At 46.7% G+C, this 22365-nt stretch overlaps 1 protein-coding gene across 1 annotated transcript in view; it reads left to right on the forward strand.

Annotated features, from left to right (window-relative positions):
* PTPRN2 (protein tyrosine phosphatase receptor type N2) overlaps nt 1-22365 on the forward strand; it is a 615253-nt gene that overhangs the window by 470658 nt on the left and 122230 nt on the right. The window contains exon 13 of the mRNA XM_035129839.3: nt 20764-20979. Coding sequence (XP_034985730.2) covers nt 20764-20979 — 216 coding nt within the window. The remainder of the gene's footprint in view (nt 1-20763; nt 20980-22365) is intronic.

The following is a 22365-nucleotide window of genomic DNA, read 5'->3' on the forward strand; positions in this document are numbered from 1 at the left end:
CCACCTGGGTCCATGGGCTTCCCATAAGCATCTGTAAAAACAAGATGCCATACTAGATGTGACTTCAACACAATCCAGCAGGGCTCTTCTTGTTTTTCCCCTTCTCTTTCTATGGCTATAGATCAGAGCAGCTTCCAGACATACACTCATCCTCACCCCTCTGACACATTCTGATTTGTTGCCCTGCCACAACCCTGTTTTGAATTTTCAAAACGTGCTTCCACCTTACAGTGCTGAGGTACCCTAAATACACCATCGCACCCTTCTGCTGAAACAACATTAGCCCATGAAACAACTAGGATAAGAGAAGCTCAAAAGTGCTTTTCAGTGCTGTGTGTGAACAAACACTCTCTGTAGTTTAAAGGTTTGCTCTCTTTAGCTGTGGTCTATAAAGGGGAGTTATGTCATCTTATACAAAAACCCAAAAAAACTCATTTGGTTTATGGATGGTATTGCTGGTCTCTTTTTACTGTTCGTCTGGAAATTTCAGAACTAGGTGCCAGTCTTCTCTTCGCAGGTTGCTTTCGTTTATCAAATACTATGACTGCTTGTCCCGAAAGGAAAAGGGGACTAGGAGAATTCTTGAATACCCTGGGATAACTTAACCAAAAATGGAAACACTGGTTGGTATTAAACTAAGTTTTACTCAAAGTAAAGGTAAAGGTACTGTTATGTACTGAGCTGAATCCTAGAACAATAGGATTCAGAATCAGCGGGAGCTACCCAATCCAACTCCAGGTGGAAGTGAATCCGCAACCTGATTGGCCTGCTGGAGCAGCCAATCAGGCGGCTGGCAGAAGTGAATCTGCTACCTGATTGGCCTGTAGGAGCAGCCAATCAGGCTGCAGGCAGAAGTCAATCCACAATATAATTGGCCCACAGGTGTAGCCCTGAAGTAGCCAATCACGCAAGGCCCATTGTGTAAATAATGTATATAAGCAGATGGTTTTGGGAAAAGAGCCATTCGTCTTCTCTTCTTCTCCTTGATGAATATGAGCTGAATAAAGAGCATGAAATTCACTCTCGACTCCGAGTATATTTCAGGTACCCTGACCATTAGGTCCAGTCACGGATGATTCTGGGATTGGGGCGCTCATCTTGCTCTATAGGCCAAGGGTGTTTGTCCGCAGACAGCTTCCAGGCCATGTGGCCAGCATGACTAAGCCGCTTCTGGCGAACCAGAGCAGCGCACGGAAACGCCGTTTACCTTGCCACTGGAGTGGTACCTATTTATCTACTTGCATTTTGACGTGCTTTTGAACTGCTAGGTGAGCAGGAGCTGGGACCGAGCAACAGGAGCTCACTCCGTCGCGGGGATTCGAACCACTGACCTTCTGATCAGCAAGCCCTAGGCTCTATGGTTTAGACCACAGCGCCACCTGTGAACCACTTAAATTAATGAACATGACCTAGTTAGGTCCATTAATTTCAACAGACCTTTTCTGAGTAAAGCATAGCTCAGGGGTCCCCAAACTAAGGCCGGGGGGCCAGATGCAGCCCATTCGCCTTCTCAATCCGGCCCGCGGACGGTCCGGGAATCAGCATGTTTTTACATGCGTAGAATGTGTCCTTTTATTTAAAATGCATCTCTGGGTTATTTGTGGGGCCTGCCTGGTGTTTTTACATGAGGAGAATGTGTCCTTTTATTTAAAATGCATCTCTGGGTTATTTGTGGGGCATAGGAATTCGTTCATATTTTTCTCCAAAATATAGTCCGGCCCCCCACAAGGTCTGAGGGACAGTGGACTGGCCCCCTGCTGAAAAAGTTTGCTGACCCCTGGCATAGCTGAATGCTGCCCACACTGAACAACCCCTACAAAAAGTAGTGTTTCTCTGTGTGTGGGGGGGGGTGTTAATAATTTATAGACCACTTAACATAAAATATCTAAGCAGTGAAGAAGAGTACAGTGTATAAAATACGTAAGATAAAATAAGTCCTAAAACAAAATTACAGAAACAAAATAAAAAATATTTCATTGTAAATAAATAATTGCTGGTGAGCAGAATCTCTCTCTTCTCCCACTTCATTCCTGCCCTCCCTCCCCATGACCAATCCTGACTTGTGAGATCATGCCCAGTCTCAACACGATGTGCTTAAAGGCAGAGTTTGACGTAAGCTGAAATCACACATGCATTTTTAGTGCTTTAACTATATCAATAGGGAATATTCCCCACTTTGGTGAATGTGCATTGAAACCATTGGCAAGTTTTCCCTCCCTTCCCCCCCCCCATTTAAATATCACAACACACCCTTCCCATCCTTGCCTATCTCTAACGCTGCTCCATATTGCTCTATAGCAACCGTCAGATGCATTTGAAGCCAGAACCACTAAGCAAACCACGTGGCAGTCTGGGGCAGCAAATTTTCAGAGGCGGCAAAATTAGAAGAGCAGTAAAATTTGAAGACTGTGGTGGAAGGAAGAGGATGACAGAGTGGAGTCTGAGGTGGCAGCTTGGGTTGGCGACTTTATTCCATTCCCATGTTCTAGTCATTGAAGCCATTTCCATGTTTGAAAGATAGTAGTCAACAAAAAGGTTAGGAACTAGGGAGCTGGAGGAGGACTGCTACTTAGCAGGTTTCTGACTACATGAAGTGTGCATGGAAAAAGATAATATGCACATTTGCATATATTTATTTTTCCTGTGGGGGTGGGAGTGCAGAGCCCAAGTAGTAGCTTGTGCTTCTACTAGTGTGCTCCCTCTTCGTTTTCTGAACCCGCATTGTGTCCCGTCCCCCCTCTTCTCACTGCCTGCAAACTGGAATTGTTGCAATGGAATCAATTGTTAAGAGTGGCAAAGATATTGCTGGTTTTTTATGTGATTTTTTCAAAAAAAATGTTGTTGTGGGAAGTACAAAAACAAGATAGTCTTGCGAGCATCTTTCCACAATTCGCAGGTATAAACACAGAAATCTGTCTTATAGGGAGCCAAACCATTTGACCATGTAAGTGAGTGTTGTCTCCTCCCTGACTGACAGCAACTCTCCAGGGTAACAGGGAGGGGTATGAGTATTAGTGCTGAGTATTAAACTTTGAGTAATTCTCATGCAGAGCACATGCTCTTCTATTGAGCTAAGCTCAGCATTTATTATTTTGGATTGTCACATCAAGGTAGAAACTGTAGTGCTGTGGATAATGCAGACTAGCATTTGGGTTAAGGTTCCCACTTCCTTATGGGAGTTGCTCAGTTACTTGGGTGAAATCGTAACCACTTAACATCATCTATGGCTTGTCTGTGAAGTGGGAATTCTAAAACCCTATCTCATAGGATGATGTGCAGGTCGGAGGAGGCAAAAAGTGAAAGATGATACAGCAATCTAGTTTTAAAGAAGTATCTCAATACTAGGACAAGCTTGATTAGACTGCCCCACTCCTCTCCTCTCCTCTCCCATCATCCTTTCTCATGGTTGGTTACATTGCCTGATTGTGAAATGGCCTGTTGCATTTGGAACAGTTTGTCCTTATAGAAGGGGCCTGGGTGGGTTATTCTAGGGGACGTGGGGGGGGGGGAGAGATTAAAGGATACTCTGGTAGAAATTCCCATTTTGTGGGGAGCCCATTCAACAGGCGGTTTCAGCGGAGGGTGAGGCAGAATCACAGGGAGGTGGCCTAGCAGCTAGCTGCCTCCTCCCCACCCCCACCCCGCAGCTGGGGGCCTACAAAAGGGGGAGTGAAGGGCTTGTTAGGGAGAAGCTAGCTTTGCCGTGCTTGGGCCTGCCATCTCCAGCTGTCGTGGCAAAGGGGGAAAACAATAGCGGAGGAGGCGGGAGGGGAACATGGTGCTTTCAAGAGTGCCAGACACTAAAGAGGCCTCCCAAAGGCTTGTCATCTGCATCTGACAAGAGCTCCTTTCCTTGGGTTCATTTCTTTTCTTCCTTTCTTCTCCTGTTTGCTGCAGCTGTGGGATTTTCAAAGGCGCTGTGCAAACAGATGTTTGGCTTAACCTGCAGATCCATCCCCTCCCTCCTCCACTCCTGCACCATTGCGAGTTGTAGAAATGCTACACTTTAGGAAGGATGGGAGTGTAAATGCCACTCTAATATCAGGACTTCATCAGAGAGAGAGAGAGCAGGCGGTTAGTTAACCTAGTAAACATTTAGCAGGAGTTAAATGTTAACCAGCTATCTCACGTCAGCACCAGCAGTAGGGAATAGAATTCATCAGTAATTGGAAATATGATTGTGATTTTACAGTCGGTCTTGAGCTGGAACTATAGAGACAGAAAAGGCCAAAGACTATACATCTCCAGTGGTATTTTGGGCACCCAAAGCCAGATAAGTGGAAGTGCCGTTTACTTTTCATGTGCGTTATGGCCTTATGAATACAACACTACAATTAGATACGGTAACTAGGCATTTGGGATAACTTTGAGTTTCTACCGTACTTCCAAAAATGCTTTGCATTTCTTACAGTGTTCTCTTTGACAAAGACCCATATCTCTCATCCTGCTGAACTCATCTGAAACAAGGAGCAGAATCCCTTTCAAACACAAAATGCTTTGAAAGGAGAGGCACAGCAAGGGACATTCAGACTTTCCACAATTTTGTAGAGCATTCCCTTGTGGAGAAATGGGTTTTTTGGGGGGCTCCCATTTTCCAGGACAAGTGTGTGGAGGGCAGCTGAGCAAAGCCCCTGCTGCATTGTTAGCTAGGCAAGCGCTACAAAGCTCTGCAGGCGGAATTAGACACAGTCGCAAGGCCAATTCAGCAGTACAGGAACACTTGGTGAGAATATGCAAAGGCAGTGCGGGGCAACTTTAAAAATTAGGTTCAGTTTGAGGACACAACCAGGAATTTTCGAGAGGCATGGGAAGACCAGGCATTGTAGGAGCCTGTTCCCAGTGCCCTCCTCTTAGGGAAGAAAGGCTGGGAGAGTTGAGTCGCTCGATGTCGCACACCATGCCTAAACTTCAACTTCAATTTAGGTGGCCTCCATAACAGTACTCATTGCACTGAACTGTTAAACAAGCAGTAGCCCAGCTGTGGCTTGTGGGTGACATGTGGCAACTCAAAGAAGTGGACTGAAATAGAATTAAAATTACATATCCCACCCATGCCACCGGAGGAATTGGCACGCTACAGGTGCCACATAATACCTATTCTACATTTTTAACAACTTGGTTGTTCAGTGCGGCAGCGCCTGAACTTTGGAACTCCCTGCCTATTGAGATCAAGCAGGTGCCTTCCTGTTACTGAAAACGTCCATGTTTAGACAAGCTGGTCCAGATGCTTAGAAAGTTAAGGTAGCGTTAATCTGTTTTGGTATTTTTACTTTTGGGGTTGATGGGTTTTTCCTTGATTTTATTCTCTAATCTTTTTGTAAACCACTTTGAGCGGTTTTTGTTAACAATCAAAGTTAGTGTATACATTTTTTAAAATAAATCCTCCAGGATCAGCAACAGCAAGGTTCATCCAGTGTAGCAAGCAGCAGAACTTGAGAGTGGTGGAAGAAGGGAGTGGCCTGGTGCTTGAATTGGGAAGAGGAACAATCCAAATATACCACCTCGGGACTCCTATCAGTTGTAGTCAAATTGTGGCCGCCTTAACAAAATTGCTGGGGGCACAGCAGCTAAAGGTGCCAAGCTTCCTCTCTTCCTCTTCTCCCACTGGTACTGGAATGGCAGCAGGAGATGGTTGTGGATAGAGAAATGTTGGTATTGTTGGTTTGCTCTGTGTGAGAACATTTGCTTTGCATGTGGAAGCTTGAAAGTTAAATCTTGAATTTCTAGCTTTAAAAATCTATGGTTGCGGAACGTTTTCCCAAAACTATGGGGAGCTGGTGCCAGTACCTGTACTGGCCGCCTAGATGGATGGATTTTTTTTATGCAGCGTGAAGAAACCATGAGTTTAACAGACAAGGGCTGTGTGAGTGGTGACTGAGGTCCACATCAAGATACGACTCTTGGCTTAGGAATTTTGCCACATCAATTAAATAGTAATATTAGTTGGTTATTTAATAGCTCTCCAAACACCAATTAAATTAGTCTAGCACTTTACAAGCATTTAACAGTCCCCTTGACACTAATGAAACTAGGTGGAGTTCTCCCCTCAAACACTTGAATAGTATTGGGTATTTCGGCAAACCAGAGGTCTAATAGATATTCCAGTTTATTCCAGTACAGTACTAGCAACCTTAATTCTGACAGGCATTTTATTTAATGCAGAATATGAAGGTTTTCTTATATTGATTAAAGTGAAAACACGTCAGCGCATGAAGTGGAGAAGAGTTGGTTAGAATTTCCGCTTCATATCCCCCCCCCTCTTTTTCAGGAAAAAATCCGTGCTATAAGAGCAGGGGACACGGGCATGTTGGGTGCTTATATTTTGATGCAAATCGTAGAGGGTTTCGATTTTATTTTATCTTTCATTGATGTTTGAGCCTGCGGGGAGGGGGCGACGCTCCCCTCATTGTTCTCCCTTCAGCTTCCATTTGGCAAGAGTGGCACAAAAATGACTGCGGGGGGGGGAGTGAGAGAGAAAGTGAGCGTGAAGAAGGGGGACAGCAGCAACCCCAAGCAGCTTTTACAAATGAGTGACAAAGGCTATGTCCATTCATAGCCTCCCGCGCCAGCGAGGGGGTTCTGAAGAGCCCGAGCCTCGCCAGCCAATTGCTGTCAGCAACCTGTGGAGGGGAGGCATCGCTATAGCAACCGGTGGATGGGCCAGTGCTTTGCCGCCGACAGCAGGGGCTGCGCGCGGGCGAATATAAAGGAGGGGCAGAGCGGAGCCCGGGCGGATGGGACGGGCGTTTTTTTCTCTCGCGCGCTCCTCGGTGCGCTCCCCCTCGCGCCCCGGGATGATGGACAGTTCCGCGGAGAAACGCCGGAACCAGCGGCTTCGTCGTGTTGCCTTGGGACCGGGAGAGGAGCCTGTCAGCAGCGCCGCCTCCCGCCTTTGTATCGCCTGGCGGAGGGACGGGAGGGAGTTGGAGCTCCGACCAGGGGACCGAGTTGGGCGGCGGCGGCGGCGGCGGCGGCGGCGGCTTCTTCTTGCTGGAGATGCCTCTCTGGGGATTGAGAGCCCTGCGGATGGAGGCGGAAGGCATGGCGGCGGCAGGTAAGGGGCACCCCGAGGGCGGAAATGGTGCGCGGAATTTCCCTTTCAGCGACGCCCGACGTGGAGCCTTTGACGCCCTCGTGCTTCTGGAGGGTGGGGAGCGCTCTGGCCGTGTCGCCCAGTTGCTGAATCCCGGCCTGGGTGAGAATGGCAGAGAGAGAGAGAGGGAGAGAGGGAGAGAGGGAGAGAGAGGGACCGGTGGCCGTGGTCGACGGTGGCCAGAGGTGACGGGGAGGCCCTATGCCCATGCTCAGAGGTTCTGCGGCGGCCTTTTTTTTTTTTTTTTTGCGAGGAGCCCTTGCTGGAGCAGCTCTGGCCCCAGTCGCGCTCCTGGGGCCAGTTCTTGGACACGTGCTCCGGGGGGGGGCGGAAGGGGCGCTTTGCCTCGACGGAGACGGGAGGGTTGGGACGCGGAAGCTGAAGTCGCCGCCAGCAGCAGAATCGCGGCCGTGTTTGCGCAGGGTCGGTGCTGGGCGACAAGAGCCAGGGGGATCGGGACGTGAAACGGTGCTCGGTGGTTTGCTAGCTCGCGCCGGCGGCTTCCGGCGTCTGCCCTGGTTCTTTCCTTATCCTTGTTTTGCTGAAGTATTTCTCGCGCGCCAGTTCCGGAAAATGTTGGAAGGGGTGTGTGTGGGTGTGTGTTCAGCCCCCCTTGATCCAGTTGTGAAGCACCCAGAGACACGCATCTGACCCATCCGATCTCTCGCTCCTGCGCCAGTCGCGCACTCTTTCCCGCCCAGGATTTGCCGCTTCGAATCTGCCCCCTGGTTGTTGCGTGTTGTGTGGCTGGCGACCAAGAGCTCTCTCTCTCTCTCTCTCTCTCTCTCTCTCTCTCTCTCTCTCTCTCTCTCTCTCTCTCTCTATCTCTATCTCTATCTCTATCTCTATCTCTATCTCTCCCTCTCTCTCTACAAGAAAGTTCTTTTGTTTTGCCTCCCAAGCTGCCCGGCAGCAGCTTCTGTGCAAAGGTCACCGCTGACATGCGCGGATGGGACCGCTCAGAGCTCGCCCTGCAGGATCTCCGGATCCTCTACCTCCTTAGCCTCATGGGCCGTCGCCAAAGATCTCTGGAGCGATCCCCGACTGGCTCACGTCGTCTGTGGCTATTAACTATCAGCATCGATAGTCCTTAAGATTTCACCTGTAGCTCCTCTGTCCTGGGTTGCATTGACCTTAGCAGTCAGTTTTCGACTACTTTCCCGAATCATCATGACCTCACCAGCCCCCAAAGCAGCATTTTTTTCTTCCAACAAGTCCCCCGTCACTCTGGTCCTGGTCATTCCTTAGAAAACCCCAGAGATAAGAGGAGGAGGACAACAACAACAACAACAACAACATCATGCTTAGCCGAATGAGCAAAGTTCCTCCCAGTTGCTCTTGTTCCTGTGCTGGTGACTCGTTCGCAAGATGGAAAGCAAAGTTTGGCCACACTTTCTTCCTTTTATAGCCCTCCCATCCCTTCTAAAATTTAGCTGCTGACGTATTGGGAGCAAAATGGGGAGTTGAGAACAAATGCGTCTCTCTAGACGGCGTATATATATATATATATATATATATATATATATATATATATATATACGATTCCATATCCACGCTCAGCCTACACTGGTATGCCTGCGGGGTTTACATGCATAGTATTGTGATCCTTATATTAGAAGGACATAAATCAGGTGATTTAGGCAGCCTAGGATTTTGAAACGGACGACCTATTCTGCTATGCTTTGTTTTATATATAAAACACACACACCCCAGCACAAACTTGAGGGAAGCTCACAAAATGGGATATACGCTTCAATTTTTTGTTTTAAATTTGGCGTGTTTCAATAGAGATCTTAAGTGCAATGGGCATACCGTAGTTAGGCAATCAGGATATTGACAGGATGGCAGAAAACAATGGAAATAGATGCGAGCACTGTGTGTATACCTACAGTAAACTACAAATATGGCATGTATATATTAATGGAAGCACTCAAAACATATACATGTGAAAGTGTGTGTGTATACATACATACAGTACATACATAGATAGATAAATGAGGGAGCTCTCTTTACTCATATTTTCAGAATATTTCTGACAAGTAATTAGCTATATGTTTATGCTGTGCATACATCTACCCTCTCTTGTTTCTCCTCTCTCTCTTTTGCCTAGGAGAATATTAAAATGCCTGTAAATTTCATCTTGCCACAATACTGCCAGACAGACAGAGAGATCCACTTTTTTTAAAAACAAACCTTTGGACAACTATTGACATTTTAGTATACAAATTGCATAACACCTATGAAAAGCAAGGTTACTAGCTTGTTGGTGCAAGCAGCTCCTCTCTTTCTCTTGGTAAACAACAAAAACTGCTCTTTTATTTTCATTTACGAAACAAGAAGAAAGTATCTCGCATTGATGCTGGTATCTTTGAAACTTGTCTGAAGCCTCGGATTCGATTCCTTCATTGTTGCGGGATATTAATCCTTCTAAAAGGTATAGTAGAGTGCCCCCCCCCCCACGCGCGCTTTCTGGGGTTGAAGGTTGAGGAAGGATCATTGTGCCCCTCCAGAAGAATAGGTCTATGGTTCGCACCATGACCTTTCTCAGTGATTTGAATAAGCTGGAGTTCCCAGAAATCCATCTGCCTTTTGTGTGTGTCAATTTTGTCTAATCTTTTCAACCTCTCCATAGATTCTCAAAGAAGGGGGGAAAGTACCTTCCCATCTGACTGCAGCCCCCCCATCCCTTCCTTCTCCAAGTAAAAGCATTAAATTGACCTTGTTTCAGGTGATGAACTGACATCTGCTACAAGTAATTCTGAATCAACATCCTAGGTGTTAATGGAGGACAGGGAGCTATGAGGATGCTGTCTCCATCCCTATACAGTATACACAAACCTCTTGCTAATGTTAAAGAACCTCGTGTGAGATTGAGGCTGCAGTCCTAACCCCTTACCTGGGCATATGTTCCATTCAAGTAGCACTCTATGGCCTTCTAAATGTGTTTGTGAGAGGCGAGGTTATTCATTTTGTTTTTGTTTTATTGTGTATTTTGTGTTCTCATTTTGCATTTTTATGTGGCGAACTGCCCAGTGGACCTTTGGGTGAAGGGTGGTATAAAAATTTAATAAATAATAATAAGACAAGAATTTGAGTCGGACTTGCTTCTGAGTAGACAGGACTAGGATTGCACCGTGAGCCACTAAATTATGTCCTTTTTGTGGTGTATGATGTGACCGTCAGTAAACAAGAACACATTTTATTTGAACACAAATAACAAAGCATTCTTGTGTTGAAGCAGCTCTAATATCTTAAGGGCTTGCTTCTGCAATTGTGTTGTACTGCACCCTAAACGCATTTACTTGAGTATCGGTCCAGTCAATTTGATGCAATTCTAGCAAACTTAACTTGGGTGCATATTCAGTTTAAACTAATGAGTTAATTTGATTCCACGGAGATGTGTTTAGCACTTTTGTTATAATGGGTATCATTGTAAAGAACAAGAACAATAAAAAATATTTTAAAATGCCAATTTGCTGTAAGGATGGTTTTTGTACATATAATTCTTTAAAGTATCAAAAGGTTAAGTAAACATATATTTCCTGTATTATTTTATCCCGAGAAGAAAATATCCCCCCGAAAGTTCACAGTTAATATAAGGTTTATTTAGTCAAATCAATAATGTGACTCTAATAAATATACTACCATGAAAACAAGGTCAGTTATTCCAAAGGAGTTTTCTGGAAAATGTGGTTAGATGATATTAACAGTAATATTATAGATAATAGCTGCACAATTTACAAAACTATATGTTCCCCTCTCTCTCTTTTTTAATCCTGCTGAGTCCAAATGTATATTAATATATGTTTATAGTCAAGAATAATTATTTTCTTGTCATTCCTTTTCTTCTTCTTGGGACCCACCCCCCCTCCTTTTTTGGCCTCCTTGAATGGCAGATTTGCAAGTACAATTTCATCAGCACAGAGGAACAATAGCTTTCAGTTGCACAAAGGATTTCTCCCACCCTGAATCTCAACCACAATGCCTCTTGCTCTGATAATAGCTTCTGAAAAGATTTTGTAATGTAGAGAATTAATACATGATTATTTCTGCCTGACTTCTCCCATTTATTATGTTCTGGAGTGTATTCTCAATTAAAAATAGCATTAGGTGGGTTTTTTAAAAAGTCATCATATTTTAAGATAAATCATTTTCCAAAGTTTTATTTATCTGTGCATACCGAGATATTTAGTTTCCATTGTTATTTGTGTTCAGATCTATTATAATGTGTCGTCAACAAAGAATTATAAAAAAAATGAGGGGGGGGAACCCCTCTGGTGCATTATGTGCCACTAAATACTACTGCCAAGTTATTTTAGAAAAATAATAATATTGAAATGCGTTTTTCTTCTCAGAAGTAGAAAGGCAGTGTGCCTCAAATGCCAGCCAAGTGTGTCCTTATCTCAACTGAGCAATAGCTTTTGAAGTTTAAAGGCTTACAGTTGGTGGTTCTTAGCTGAATGGTTTTTCCATTCTTACAAAGTTTACTTTGTAAAATGGCAATGTCCATTTTAAATGGGGAAGGGAGGGGAAAATGTGAATTGCTATTTAAGGCTGATATAATCTGTAAAGCACCTATATCTAAGGTAGCATCTATATTATGAGGATAACTGAGGGTAGTTTCAAGCATTCCATCGTTGCCTTCAGTTTCCAATACATTCACTTGCCTGGATGATATTAATGTATATCAAGCATTTACAGGCCTTTGTGGGTGTACAATGTTACCGGCACCTGCAACCTCCAATCTTGCTGAGCTCGCAGTCATGCACACACCTCTTCCTGAAGAAAACTCTTGAGGAAGTGTGTCAGACCTGTGACCATTGAAGAGGATGCAATGAAAGGATATCAAACATGGTTTGATTACATTAGCTTCATCATTTTTTGGTGGGAGGGGTGGGTGTTTTCTTATAGAAACTCAACTGTGCAAAGAGCTTTTGGGAGAGGGCAGTAAAGCTGGTGCAAATGCCTTTCTTACTTCCTTGACAAGACAATGCAATGGGAAATAACATTTTTGACTGACAATGCATTTGGGAGGCCAGTTCTTTGAACTGCTATGTAGGGTAAGATTAATGAATGTATATGGTAGTCATCATTCTGCATTGGCATTATGGACTGAAACCCAGGGATTATTAAGAGTCCCTCTTTTACAGTCCTAGGCTACTAAAGCTGGGAGCAAGGAGAAGCCCCTGCTTTAAAGCAGTTTTAAGGTGCTTGCGAATAGACATTCAGTAGATCCTCTAATGCACTTCACTTTTATTATTCCTTAGAGTCCGTTTTGCATTTTTTGTTATAAAGAAGAAACGTCCCCCCCAATCTGTGCATTTGGTAGGCCTTAAACTTTGAAAAGGAAGATATTTGTGATTGTTCCCATGTTATGCAACAGCAGTTGTCTACACACACACACACCCCAGCGTCAAACTGAGCCAGTGACAGAGGAAGGGGATGCTGTGCTTTAAAGACGTCCAACTGTAAATGTCAAATTCATACATATTTAAAGATCCCCCCCCCCATTTCGAGTCAAGTCTGACAGGGCGCCTCTAATTAACCCTGGATTCTGTTCCTTGAGGCCTGATTGTTGGATCCAATAGAAGCATTTGGCTGGAGGGAGGGGGGAGATGGGGGGTCTTAGGCAAAGTGGGAGATTACTGGGAGCTCCAGGGTTAAAGAACCCTCCTGCCCCCCTTCCTCCTGCGCATGAGGGTGTCAGATGGAGTCCAGTTTGGAATGGGAAACTAGACTAAACAAACAGCTAGTTGAAAGCTGCTGCTTTTTTAAAAAGCCCAATTTCTACTTGGTGTAGCAGGGGCACAGCCTGAGGATTCACAATTATTTTTTATTTCTAAGCATTTTATCCAGGGGTGTATCAGGAAACAAATCATTACCTTCTATCCTGTGTCATCTGAGTAGGGATGTTGCTGGAAGAGCCAGATTAATGTCACCAATACAAGCCTAGCTTCCTTTTGGATTCCCTTTGATTCCTCAACCTGACAATAGGGAAGGTTTTCTTTCCAAACCTCAAGCCCACCTTCTTCCAGTCACAGCTCACTGACCCAGAAATAGCAATGGATATGATAGGATCGATTGGTCTCTGTATCCAAATCCCACCCACTCAAAAGGTGCAATGGGGGGGGACATCCCCACCTACTTTGGATGACCCCCTCCCCTAAGGGCATAGGATCACACTTTTGTACTTCTTATCAACCGATCCTGAATAGGAACCAAAACTTACCCGATCCTCAGCTCAAGCGCAGGTCATGCTACCAAAAAAAGAGAGGCTTTCCTCATATAAAGGGAGTGGGAAGGCTTGCTACACTAACCATCCGGACTGTAAGAAGGACAGAGTGTTTGACGAGATAGCTGGGGATCCGTGTTAAGTTGTTAAGTGTTAAGTTGTCTTGAGAATGCACTCGAGGCGGGTACCAGCGCTTTGAAATCATCCTCACAGCAGTGTATTCGGAATCTCAAAAGTCTTTCAGGCCTCTCGCTTCCTCCCAGAGCGCTGGCGGTATATACTTTTGGCAGCAATCTTAGGCAAACCTTTATGGAGAGAGTAACCCTCCCTTCCTGGTTGTGGAGGAGACAATCGGGGGAAGCGCTCAGAGGAGGACCCGAGGACCCGTATTTGCATAGCAGCGCTGTCCCTGAGTTGTCCCTGAACTTCGGAGCGGGACCATTCGGAGCTGGGTCGACCTACGGGGAAGTTAGGGTGGAGCGCAATGGATGGATCGATGTTGCATCCGGTTTGAGGATCCTGAGTGAGGGTCGCGGGCGTTACATGTTTTCCTGGGATGTTTGCAAATTAGGAATTAAGCCGGTCTAGTTTCGAGAAGAGGGACTGCCTACATTCCAGTCTTTCATATGTCGGAATGGAAAGAAACCTCGCTGTTTAGAAATTCGTCAGATGCCTCTTCATATCTGACTGCGTTATGGTGAAGAAGGGTTCTGTTTAGTTAAAGGTTCTGTGTAGTTCGAAAGCATGCCCTGTTTCTCCGACAACAGAAGCAGGTCCTCTGAAGGTTTGCGTCGCTTTCCACGTGCTTAAACCTGAGCTGTGACAATATTTGCAGAAACAGAAGCTGAATTATGTTCAGCACGCGAACAGTTCAGGGTCATCCGTACAAAGCGGCATCTTTAGAACAGGGTGGGAAAGATGCGCAGTTGAGGACAGTCGGGGGGGAAAAGTGCTTTATCAGGGACTAAAAGGGTAAAGGTAAAGGGGACCCCTGACCATTAGGTCCAGTCGTGACCGACTCTGGGGTTGCGCGCTCATCTCGCATTATTGGCCGAGGGAGCCGGCGTATAGCTTCCAGGTCATGTGGCCAGCATGACAAAGCCGCTTCTGGCAAACCAGAGCAGCACATGGAAACGCCGTTTACCTTCCCGCTGTAGCGGTACCTATTTATCTACTTGCACTTTGATGTGCTTTCGAACTGCTAGGTTGGCAGGAGCTGGGACCAAGCAACGGGAGCTCACCCCGTCACAGGGATTTGAACCGCCGACCTTCTGATCAGCAAGCCCTAGGCTCAGTGGTTTAACCACAGCGCCACCTGGGACTAGTTCCCTCCAAAAGAGAAACTCCTGACAGCATAGCCGAGATAACGTGTGTATTCGGTTTCGTCCTCTTCTGCCCTGAATGGGCGCATATCGACTACAGAACTAAAGGCTTTAAGGGCCACACGCGATCTAAACGTTTTGTGGGGTTTGTTTTGTTTGAACAATGAGGGCTAGAAACGCGAGTTTCCAACAAACAACAAACCCTGAGCCCGGCGTTATCGTCTGATATTTATGGAGAGGGCATTGTGTACAAATTGTTTGCGAAAGAGAGGGAAGGTGGCTTCCTCTTTTGGCGAAGTAGGCAAAAAAAGAACCTGCACGCGCGCCCGCTTTGCCTTAGCCAACTACCGCGACTACATCCAAGCCATTTTAACTGGCCATTTTACAGAGCGCCTTTCTGTGTGCGAGAGGGAGAGATGCTGGTGCTTTCTGGACCTGCTTCCAGCCCTCCATTCGGAACCTCCACCGGCGTAATCGCGGGGCCCCCGCGTGTTTCCCAACTCTCGGGCAGTTTCCTTGCCATATCTGAAAGTGACGGTCCTCGTTGTGCCACCCCGTCCCCCCAGCCCTACCCCTCCCCTCCCCTTGCTGGACGAGGACTGGCTGGCTCCCTTGAAATAAGAATGGTCCCGTCGCTTGGAAAGGCAAAGCCTCAAGTCTGCTGGCAATCCGCCGCCCCCTGCGAAGCGTGCGCGCAGCAACACGGCGGTGGCGCACAGGGGGGCGTTTGGCACTCCGGGCCCTGTTTAAAATGGCTTCCGGTATCTTCCCTTTTCAACAATGAGCAGTCAATTTGTAAAGCAATTTGAAACCCCGTTCCGATTTGCAGCTCGGCTTGGAGGGAGGAACATCGTTATGCAAATTACCGGTAAACCTATTTACAAACAGCAACAACAACCACCATACCACCACCATAACCCAAACTCTGAATCCATAGGAAACCTGGAAGTGGTTTGGACAAAAACGAAACGCTGCTGAAGATTAAAGGGAAATAAAATATTTGCCTTATCTATTTAATTCTTACATTTTATAATAGAGCTTGCGGTGATACTCTCTTTGCATGGTGATTTCCTCAGTTTGCCGGGTTTTCCCCCCCGAGCCAAAAATGCGAATGAGAACCCCGTTTATTTTGCATTAAGGATCGTGTGGCCGCGGGCCAGTCAACTCCGCGAAAGGGGCCTGACAGCTCTTGATTTAAGAGGCTTGCTTACCATTATCGTTTATATCAGTGGTAGAAGAACTCGCCACTTTGCCAAGCGGATTCTGTTGCTTTCTTTTTTCTCTCTTTCTTTCAGAAGAATCCTGAAAGAGGACAGTATCATCGCTATCCTATACACGTCTGCTTAGTTCGATGGGACTTACTCCCAGTGCATAATTGCGGTCTATTAGTCCCATTTTACAGATAGGGATTCGAGGCCCAGCCCAGAGAGTGACCCCCCAGCATGTTCATGATAGAGGGGTTGGGGGTTTTTTGGGGGGGAGGGGTAACTACAGTGGACAAGTGTGGCTTTCTCTTTCATTCTGACTTTATTTAATATCCGCACTGTTGACAGAATAAGCCGGGCAATAATTTACAGAGAAAAGGCTTTCTTATGCAAGGCGTTTCTAAATACAAACCATAAATAGAGTCGCTCTTCTTTCCTTATGACAGTGTTATATATTTACGCAAGGTGCGTGGGCGCGCATCTCCTGAATGTTGCAACAACCAACTAGCAACCCTGATCCTAAGCATATTTAGGTTGCAACCGCGTGTGAGTAATACTTGCAATAGTTGTGAGTAAACGTCATTTAACTTAATGGGACTTCTGAGTAAATATGCATTGGGCCTGCTGTTATTTTGGCTTTGTTCTGTGGCGCTGACCGCTTGGGATCGGAGCAGTTCATCTGTTTACCGCTGGACTATTATGCGCAGCACCTTCGAAGTATGTTTCAGCAGAAGTGAGGCGTCTAGTGGGATTTCTCGTGTGCGACATGGGCTGGGAGGAAAGGCTCATTTCCCACGAATCACCTCCAGGATCGGGACCATGCATTCAATGGCCGGGTCTCCTGGCGAAGAGGCCGGAGGCGCCCCCTGCCTCCGCTTTGCTGGGTGCGCAGCTGCTGGAGGAAGAGTGGGACGGGGGTGGGGGGACCCTGCCTTCGCGGCAGCTGTCCCCACAGCAGCAAGCCTAAACATCGGGGCAGCCGCTCCTTCTGTCTCGGGGACTTTGTAGCGCGTCCAATTAAGGCCCCTTCAGGCCAGGCCCTGCCCGGGGAGGGGGGATGGAGTTCTGGTGGGGAGTGAAGAGAAGATGCGGCGAGCGAGGCCGGGTCTCCAGTCCAGGGCAAGATCATTTTTCAAACGCCCCTATTTAGATGCAGATAGGGACCTCTCCCTCGCCAGAGGACCGGGGGGGCGCTTTCAATGAAATGCTAATAGTGAAGCCAAGGCCAGGCCTTGAGCTCCAGCCAGCAGCCTGAACTGGCCTCCGAAGGGGAGGGCCTGCCCTTTCGCCGCCAGAGGAGAGCTTTATCGGGCGACCCCCTGCCCTCCCCAGCAGGAAGGGCCGCGGCCAAAGACGCTTTCCAGGAACGGAAAGGCGGGGCTGAGGAGGGCGCCGCTGAGCGGAGGGGCCTAAGAAACCCGGGCGGGGTGGGGTGGGGGCGAGGGACCATATGGCGGTCCTAGGAAAGGGAAAGGAGAGGCAACGGAGCGGTAGAGAGATCCTAAAGAGGAAGGGGTGGAGGAGGACGCGCGAAGAGACCTGTGGGAGAAGTTTAGGGAGCAATGGATTTGCCCGCCCTCGCCCCGCCTGCCAAGGAAGAGCGAGTGGGGCTGCTGTCAAAACCCATGTACTGTCCCTTCGGGGCCCTTTCCCTGAATCTGTTTTCCAACGGCGATGCAAAGCGGGACCCACCCACTGTTTTTAGCAACGGGATCCACTAGACCCCCTAGTGACTAGTCAAAGCTCGTCTGCAGCTTGGGGTGTGTGTTTTTACACCCAGGTCCGCAAACTGGGTGTTGGGTTCTCAGCTGGTTTGTGGACCTCACTGGCGTCGGTTCCAGCTACTACGTGGATTGGGGCGCGCCAGACCGTTTAGCCGAGGGTGCCACGAATTGGCCCCACTTTTCCCGCTCGCTTAGACCTTAACCCTGATCCCTGGGATTAAGTCCTACAGAATTCATAATTTGCTTCCGAGTGGGTACTGTAAGGATTGTATTGGTTAGGCTGAGTACTGTACACACATTTAAAGTAGCCTGGCAAGAATGCTGGGAACTGAAGTTTACACCTCCCAGAGATGCACTCTTAAACTACAGTTCCCAGGATTCCTGAGAAAGTGTTCTTTAAATGTATGGTGTATTCAATCTCGCAAATAATCTTTAACAAGAGTCCCCACGCTGCTGTCTATAGGAGCACTCCTCAGAACAAAGCACATACACTGGGAGTTAAGTTCTGCGTCCGAATGCGGTTTGGGGATCCGGATGTGTAGGGCTGCAGGTCTAATGACTGAGTTGATATTCCACTGCCTACTTATTTCCGTGTTGTTGAACTCCAACGGGGCACGCGGCCCATTGCTGCGCATGCTTTCCCTTCCGTTCCAAAAAGTTCAGTAGGTTGCCGTATAGACCGTAGCCTTGTGATCCGGCCTGAACCATGCTTGCGTGCAGGACAAGCCCTTTTTATCTCCGTAGGGCTTCCTTCCCAGTAATGTCACTTCCAGGCTGTGCCTTCTTAAAAAACCAATGTGCTGTGCAGCCTGACTCCTCGGAAGGGTCCCACTGTGTTCAGTTCGAGCCTTACCACTCCCAGTAGGCGATCACAGGACTACAGCCTAGCACCAACCCACCCCATCTAAACTGAAAAATGGACTGAGTGGCAGGGAGGCGCCCCTCAAAGCCTCCCCGTTCCCTCTCCTCCCGGTAATCTCGAGGGAAGGGGGTGGGTGGGGTGGGGACGTGGTCTTGAGGACACGCAGACGGGGCAGGCGCGCCCGCTTGAAAGGGAGGCGAGAGACGAAGCATCGCACATCTACTCGAGCGCGTTTTTGCGCGCCGGAGGTCTCAACGCCGCGCCTTCTATTCCTCTGTGCTGGGTTAAGGAGGAGAGGAGAGGCAGGTGGAGATTGGGGGAAGGAAGGGAGGGAGGGGGGAAGCGAGGAAGGCTCCTCCCGCTGGCTGAGGAGGCGGGAGAGTGCCGGAGCGCGTCCTTCTTGGATCCCTCGAGCGCTTTGGAGAGGCAGCGGGAAGAGAAGCAGAAGCAGAAGCAGGAGCAGCAGCGTCTTGAGAGCAAAAGTGGCGCGAGCGGCTGGCGAAGGAGCCCCTCCCCGACGAAGCCGCGAGGGCGGGCAAGCGGGCGACTGCGCGCCCTGCCTGCCTGCCTCCTTTCCGTCAGTCGGTCCCTTTTTCTCCAGCCGGCGAGCCTCGCTCCTTTTTTTTTGTTTGCTCCTGCGCGACAAGGCGGCGAAGGGTGGGAGGAACGGTTTGCCCGGACCTGCCTTTCCGTTCCATTAAGCCCGAGCCCCGCGCTAAACTGGCGCGCTGCTAAAGCAAGGAGGCTAATTAATGGCAAGCCATGTTCCCAGTCAAGACGCGGCGCTAATTGCTTCGGTGGCCTTTTCTGATTCCAAGATATATATTTTTAAAAAAAGGAATGAAAGAGGGAGAAAGGAACCGGAGTGGGGCCTGACACAAGAGCCGCTTGTGTACGTGCTAGCCGGGAGGAAATTAAGCGGCGGCCAGCTGAATGCGGAGCAGAAAATTACTAAAGAGAGGCGAGATAATGAATAGGCCAGGCCGGGCATTCAGGGGGGGGGGAAATCCATTTTGTTACCACGCGGAATGAGGTGGTGGAGAGGACTTGGCTAATTGTTCTCATCTTGTAGCAACCAGAGCTGAGGCAGGGGCGTGCTTTTCAATTCATTTCCCTAGTAATTGTCAAGCGCTGGCCAAATGAGCGAGCCTGCAATCTTGCGTGCCTGGGCTTTTCATAGCCATGTTGCGATTTTAATTGTTGCTAATATAGCTTATAATGAAGCTAATGAGGGGAAATTATTGGACAACTTTTGAGCACATGGAGACAAGCGAAAGGCATCACCAGGATTTCTTTTTTGTCGCTATGCGCGCACACACAGACACACAAAATTACACATATTTTTTAAAAAAATCATGGAAGAGCTTGGAAACGTTGAACTTTGGTTTTGTTTCTATCCCAGGAAGAAAAGAGGGAGAGATGAACCCTCCTCATCTGAGAACTTCCCTCATAAGTAAAAATAAAACGTTAATGGAGAACAGTGTTTTTTGAGAAGTCATTTTTTCAGGTGTCCAGCAGAAGAAATCTACGTCCCACTTTATGTAAAGAGTTTCATGAGGGAAACTGGCTGTGATAATATCTTACCAGGTTTATTGCTGGAATTTTTTTCCCCTATGACAAATTCAATAGGCTCACAAAGACAGTCTTACCTACTTTTTAAAGATATTTTATGAACGATGTTGCCAGGTATGTGTTAGGGAATTATCTTTTTAATTTACATCTCATTTAGGGTGTGGAGGAAAACAGTGATACTACTTTTCAGACAGCTGGGTCGATTTTTGACTGTATTGCTCCAGTTCATTTAAGGTCACAATCCTATGTATAGGATTTGGGGACGGGGTGAGGGAGACTCGTTGAATTCTGCAGTATATGTACTTTGAAATAAAAACCTGTAAGACTGAGTTGCCTGTGCAGTCTGTACTGCACCAAGGAGAAGGCAAATTCTGTTGACTTTTGACTAATCCTGCCTCGGAATGGATTCAAAACTTTAATTCCTATCCTGACAGATCCCAAAGAATTGGTGTGTGAAATAAACAGTGTGATCCTATACATCTCTACTGAAAATAAGACCCTCTTTATCCATTGGGGCTTATTTTCAATGAATAGGATTGTAGTTACAACCCATGAAATATTCTGCTAGGGAAGCCTGATTGCAATTTTGTATTGTGGCAATTTCTCTTCATTTTGTGTTGTGATTTCACCTGTTGGCATTGGAGGGGGGAGGGCGGCGGGATTCAAGTGGTGTTTGCTCTCTTGTTTCTGCCCTTGCTGCTTAAAAAATAATAATAACCCCCCACCTCTCCTTTTTTTATTTTTTTTGTACAGAAAAGCAAGCTCCAACGTTTGCCCCACCATGCCCAGGAAGAGAGAGACACCACCAAATTCATCATACTAACCCTCCTCTCCATCGCTTGCATTTTTGGGATCCTTGTGGCTTCTGGGGTCATTTATTGCCTCCGCCACAGCTCTCATCACAGACTGAAAGAGAAGCTGACAAGCCTGGGCTCCGACAACAGCTCCAGCGAGACTGCTGCTTATCAGGTAGGAGACCGGCCTCTCCACTCCACCAGCTCTTTATTTTTTCCTGATACTTAAAACCATTATTTATTATCCCCCACACAAGGGAGTGCTGCTTTTATTTATTTATAGCTGAGGTAGGGTTCTCCCCCCCTTTCTTTAAACAATGCCTTACTTGGGCGTCCCTCCATTAATATTCCCCTGTAGACTGTAGCAGCTTTTTTATTGCTTGTTATTAATCTTTGCTATTCTTGTAGCTTGCTGTAAATGTGCCTCTAATTAGAAACGTTAAAAGAAGTAGTTGCCAATTTCAATGCCTCTGGAAAAGAAAAACAAAACAAAAACCCACACACCACACACATCAATATCTAGAACCTGTCACTGCGTTTTAGATATTAAAAACAATCTTTACGATTTATGAGGCATGGATCACCCAGTTATCTGAAGGTGTTCCTCTCTTTGAATCATTGACTTCTTGGAGGTGTGATATGAAAAGAACCTTTGACCTGCACAGTTGTCAGTTCCTCCCATTATTCAGATAGATTGGAATATAATGCTGATAAATTTGTAAGCCCTAGAGAAGTTAGAAGCAGGCCTGTTGGTGTTTTGTTTCGTTTTAAATGAAAAAAATATATCGGAGAACAGTGACAACAGATAGAAGCAAAGGAATATGGAAACATTATAGGTGAGGCTTCTGTAGTAAATAGGAGAGGGAAAGTGCTGTTTTGGAAGCACTGATCAAGGACTGACAGCTTATTTCTGATAGGCAATCCTTATTTTTCTTGTTGCCTGCATTGGCATGTTAGATATTGTACTGAGCATTAAATAATTGGACAAATCATTACAGTTATCTGGCTGTCCACAAATCTTAGTATTCCTGTAAAATTCTCCCGAGTTGTAGAAGAATGCTCAAAAATGCTAAAGTTCGGAACAATGAGCTATGCTTTTAAATAATAAAATGTTCAGTACACTTTTTGAGTTGAAGCCTTCCATTTTTTTTATTTTTTTACCATTGTGTTCTCTGAGGACCCAGGGCACTTGCATCCTTATCCTAGTGTACTGAAGCTGTGTCTCCTTTTCTCCCTCCAATTTCTCTCTCCCTCTCTCCCCATCTTTGTGCTGTGTGCTTTCCTCTGTGGGGGAGGGCAGCATTGCATACCCAATGAAATGTTCAGTAAGGGTGCTGAATTCAAACATCTGCCCAACTTATTAGCATTTCAGAGGAAGAGCTTTCAACTTGAGATCTAAGCAGGAGGAGAAAACCTTCTAAAGTAAAGTAGTAATAAAGAGAGAGAGACTTATCAAAGGGAGGTGTGGGGGGAGGGAGGCATTTCAGTGTACATTTGCTGAAACCAAAAAAAGTGTGTTTACGTAACAATGAACGGTTAAACCAGTTTTGCTAAATTTTTA

The sequence above is a fragment of the Zootoca vivipara genome, chromosome 11 (assembly GCF_965207765.1).
Source record: "Zootoca vivipara chromosome 11, rZooViv2.hap1.1, whole genome shotgun sequence".
NCBI lineage: Eukaryota > Metazoa > Chordata > Lepidosauria > Squamata > Lacertidae > Zootoca > Zootoca vivipara.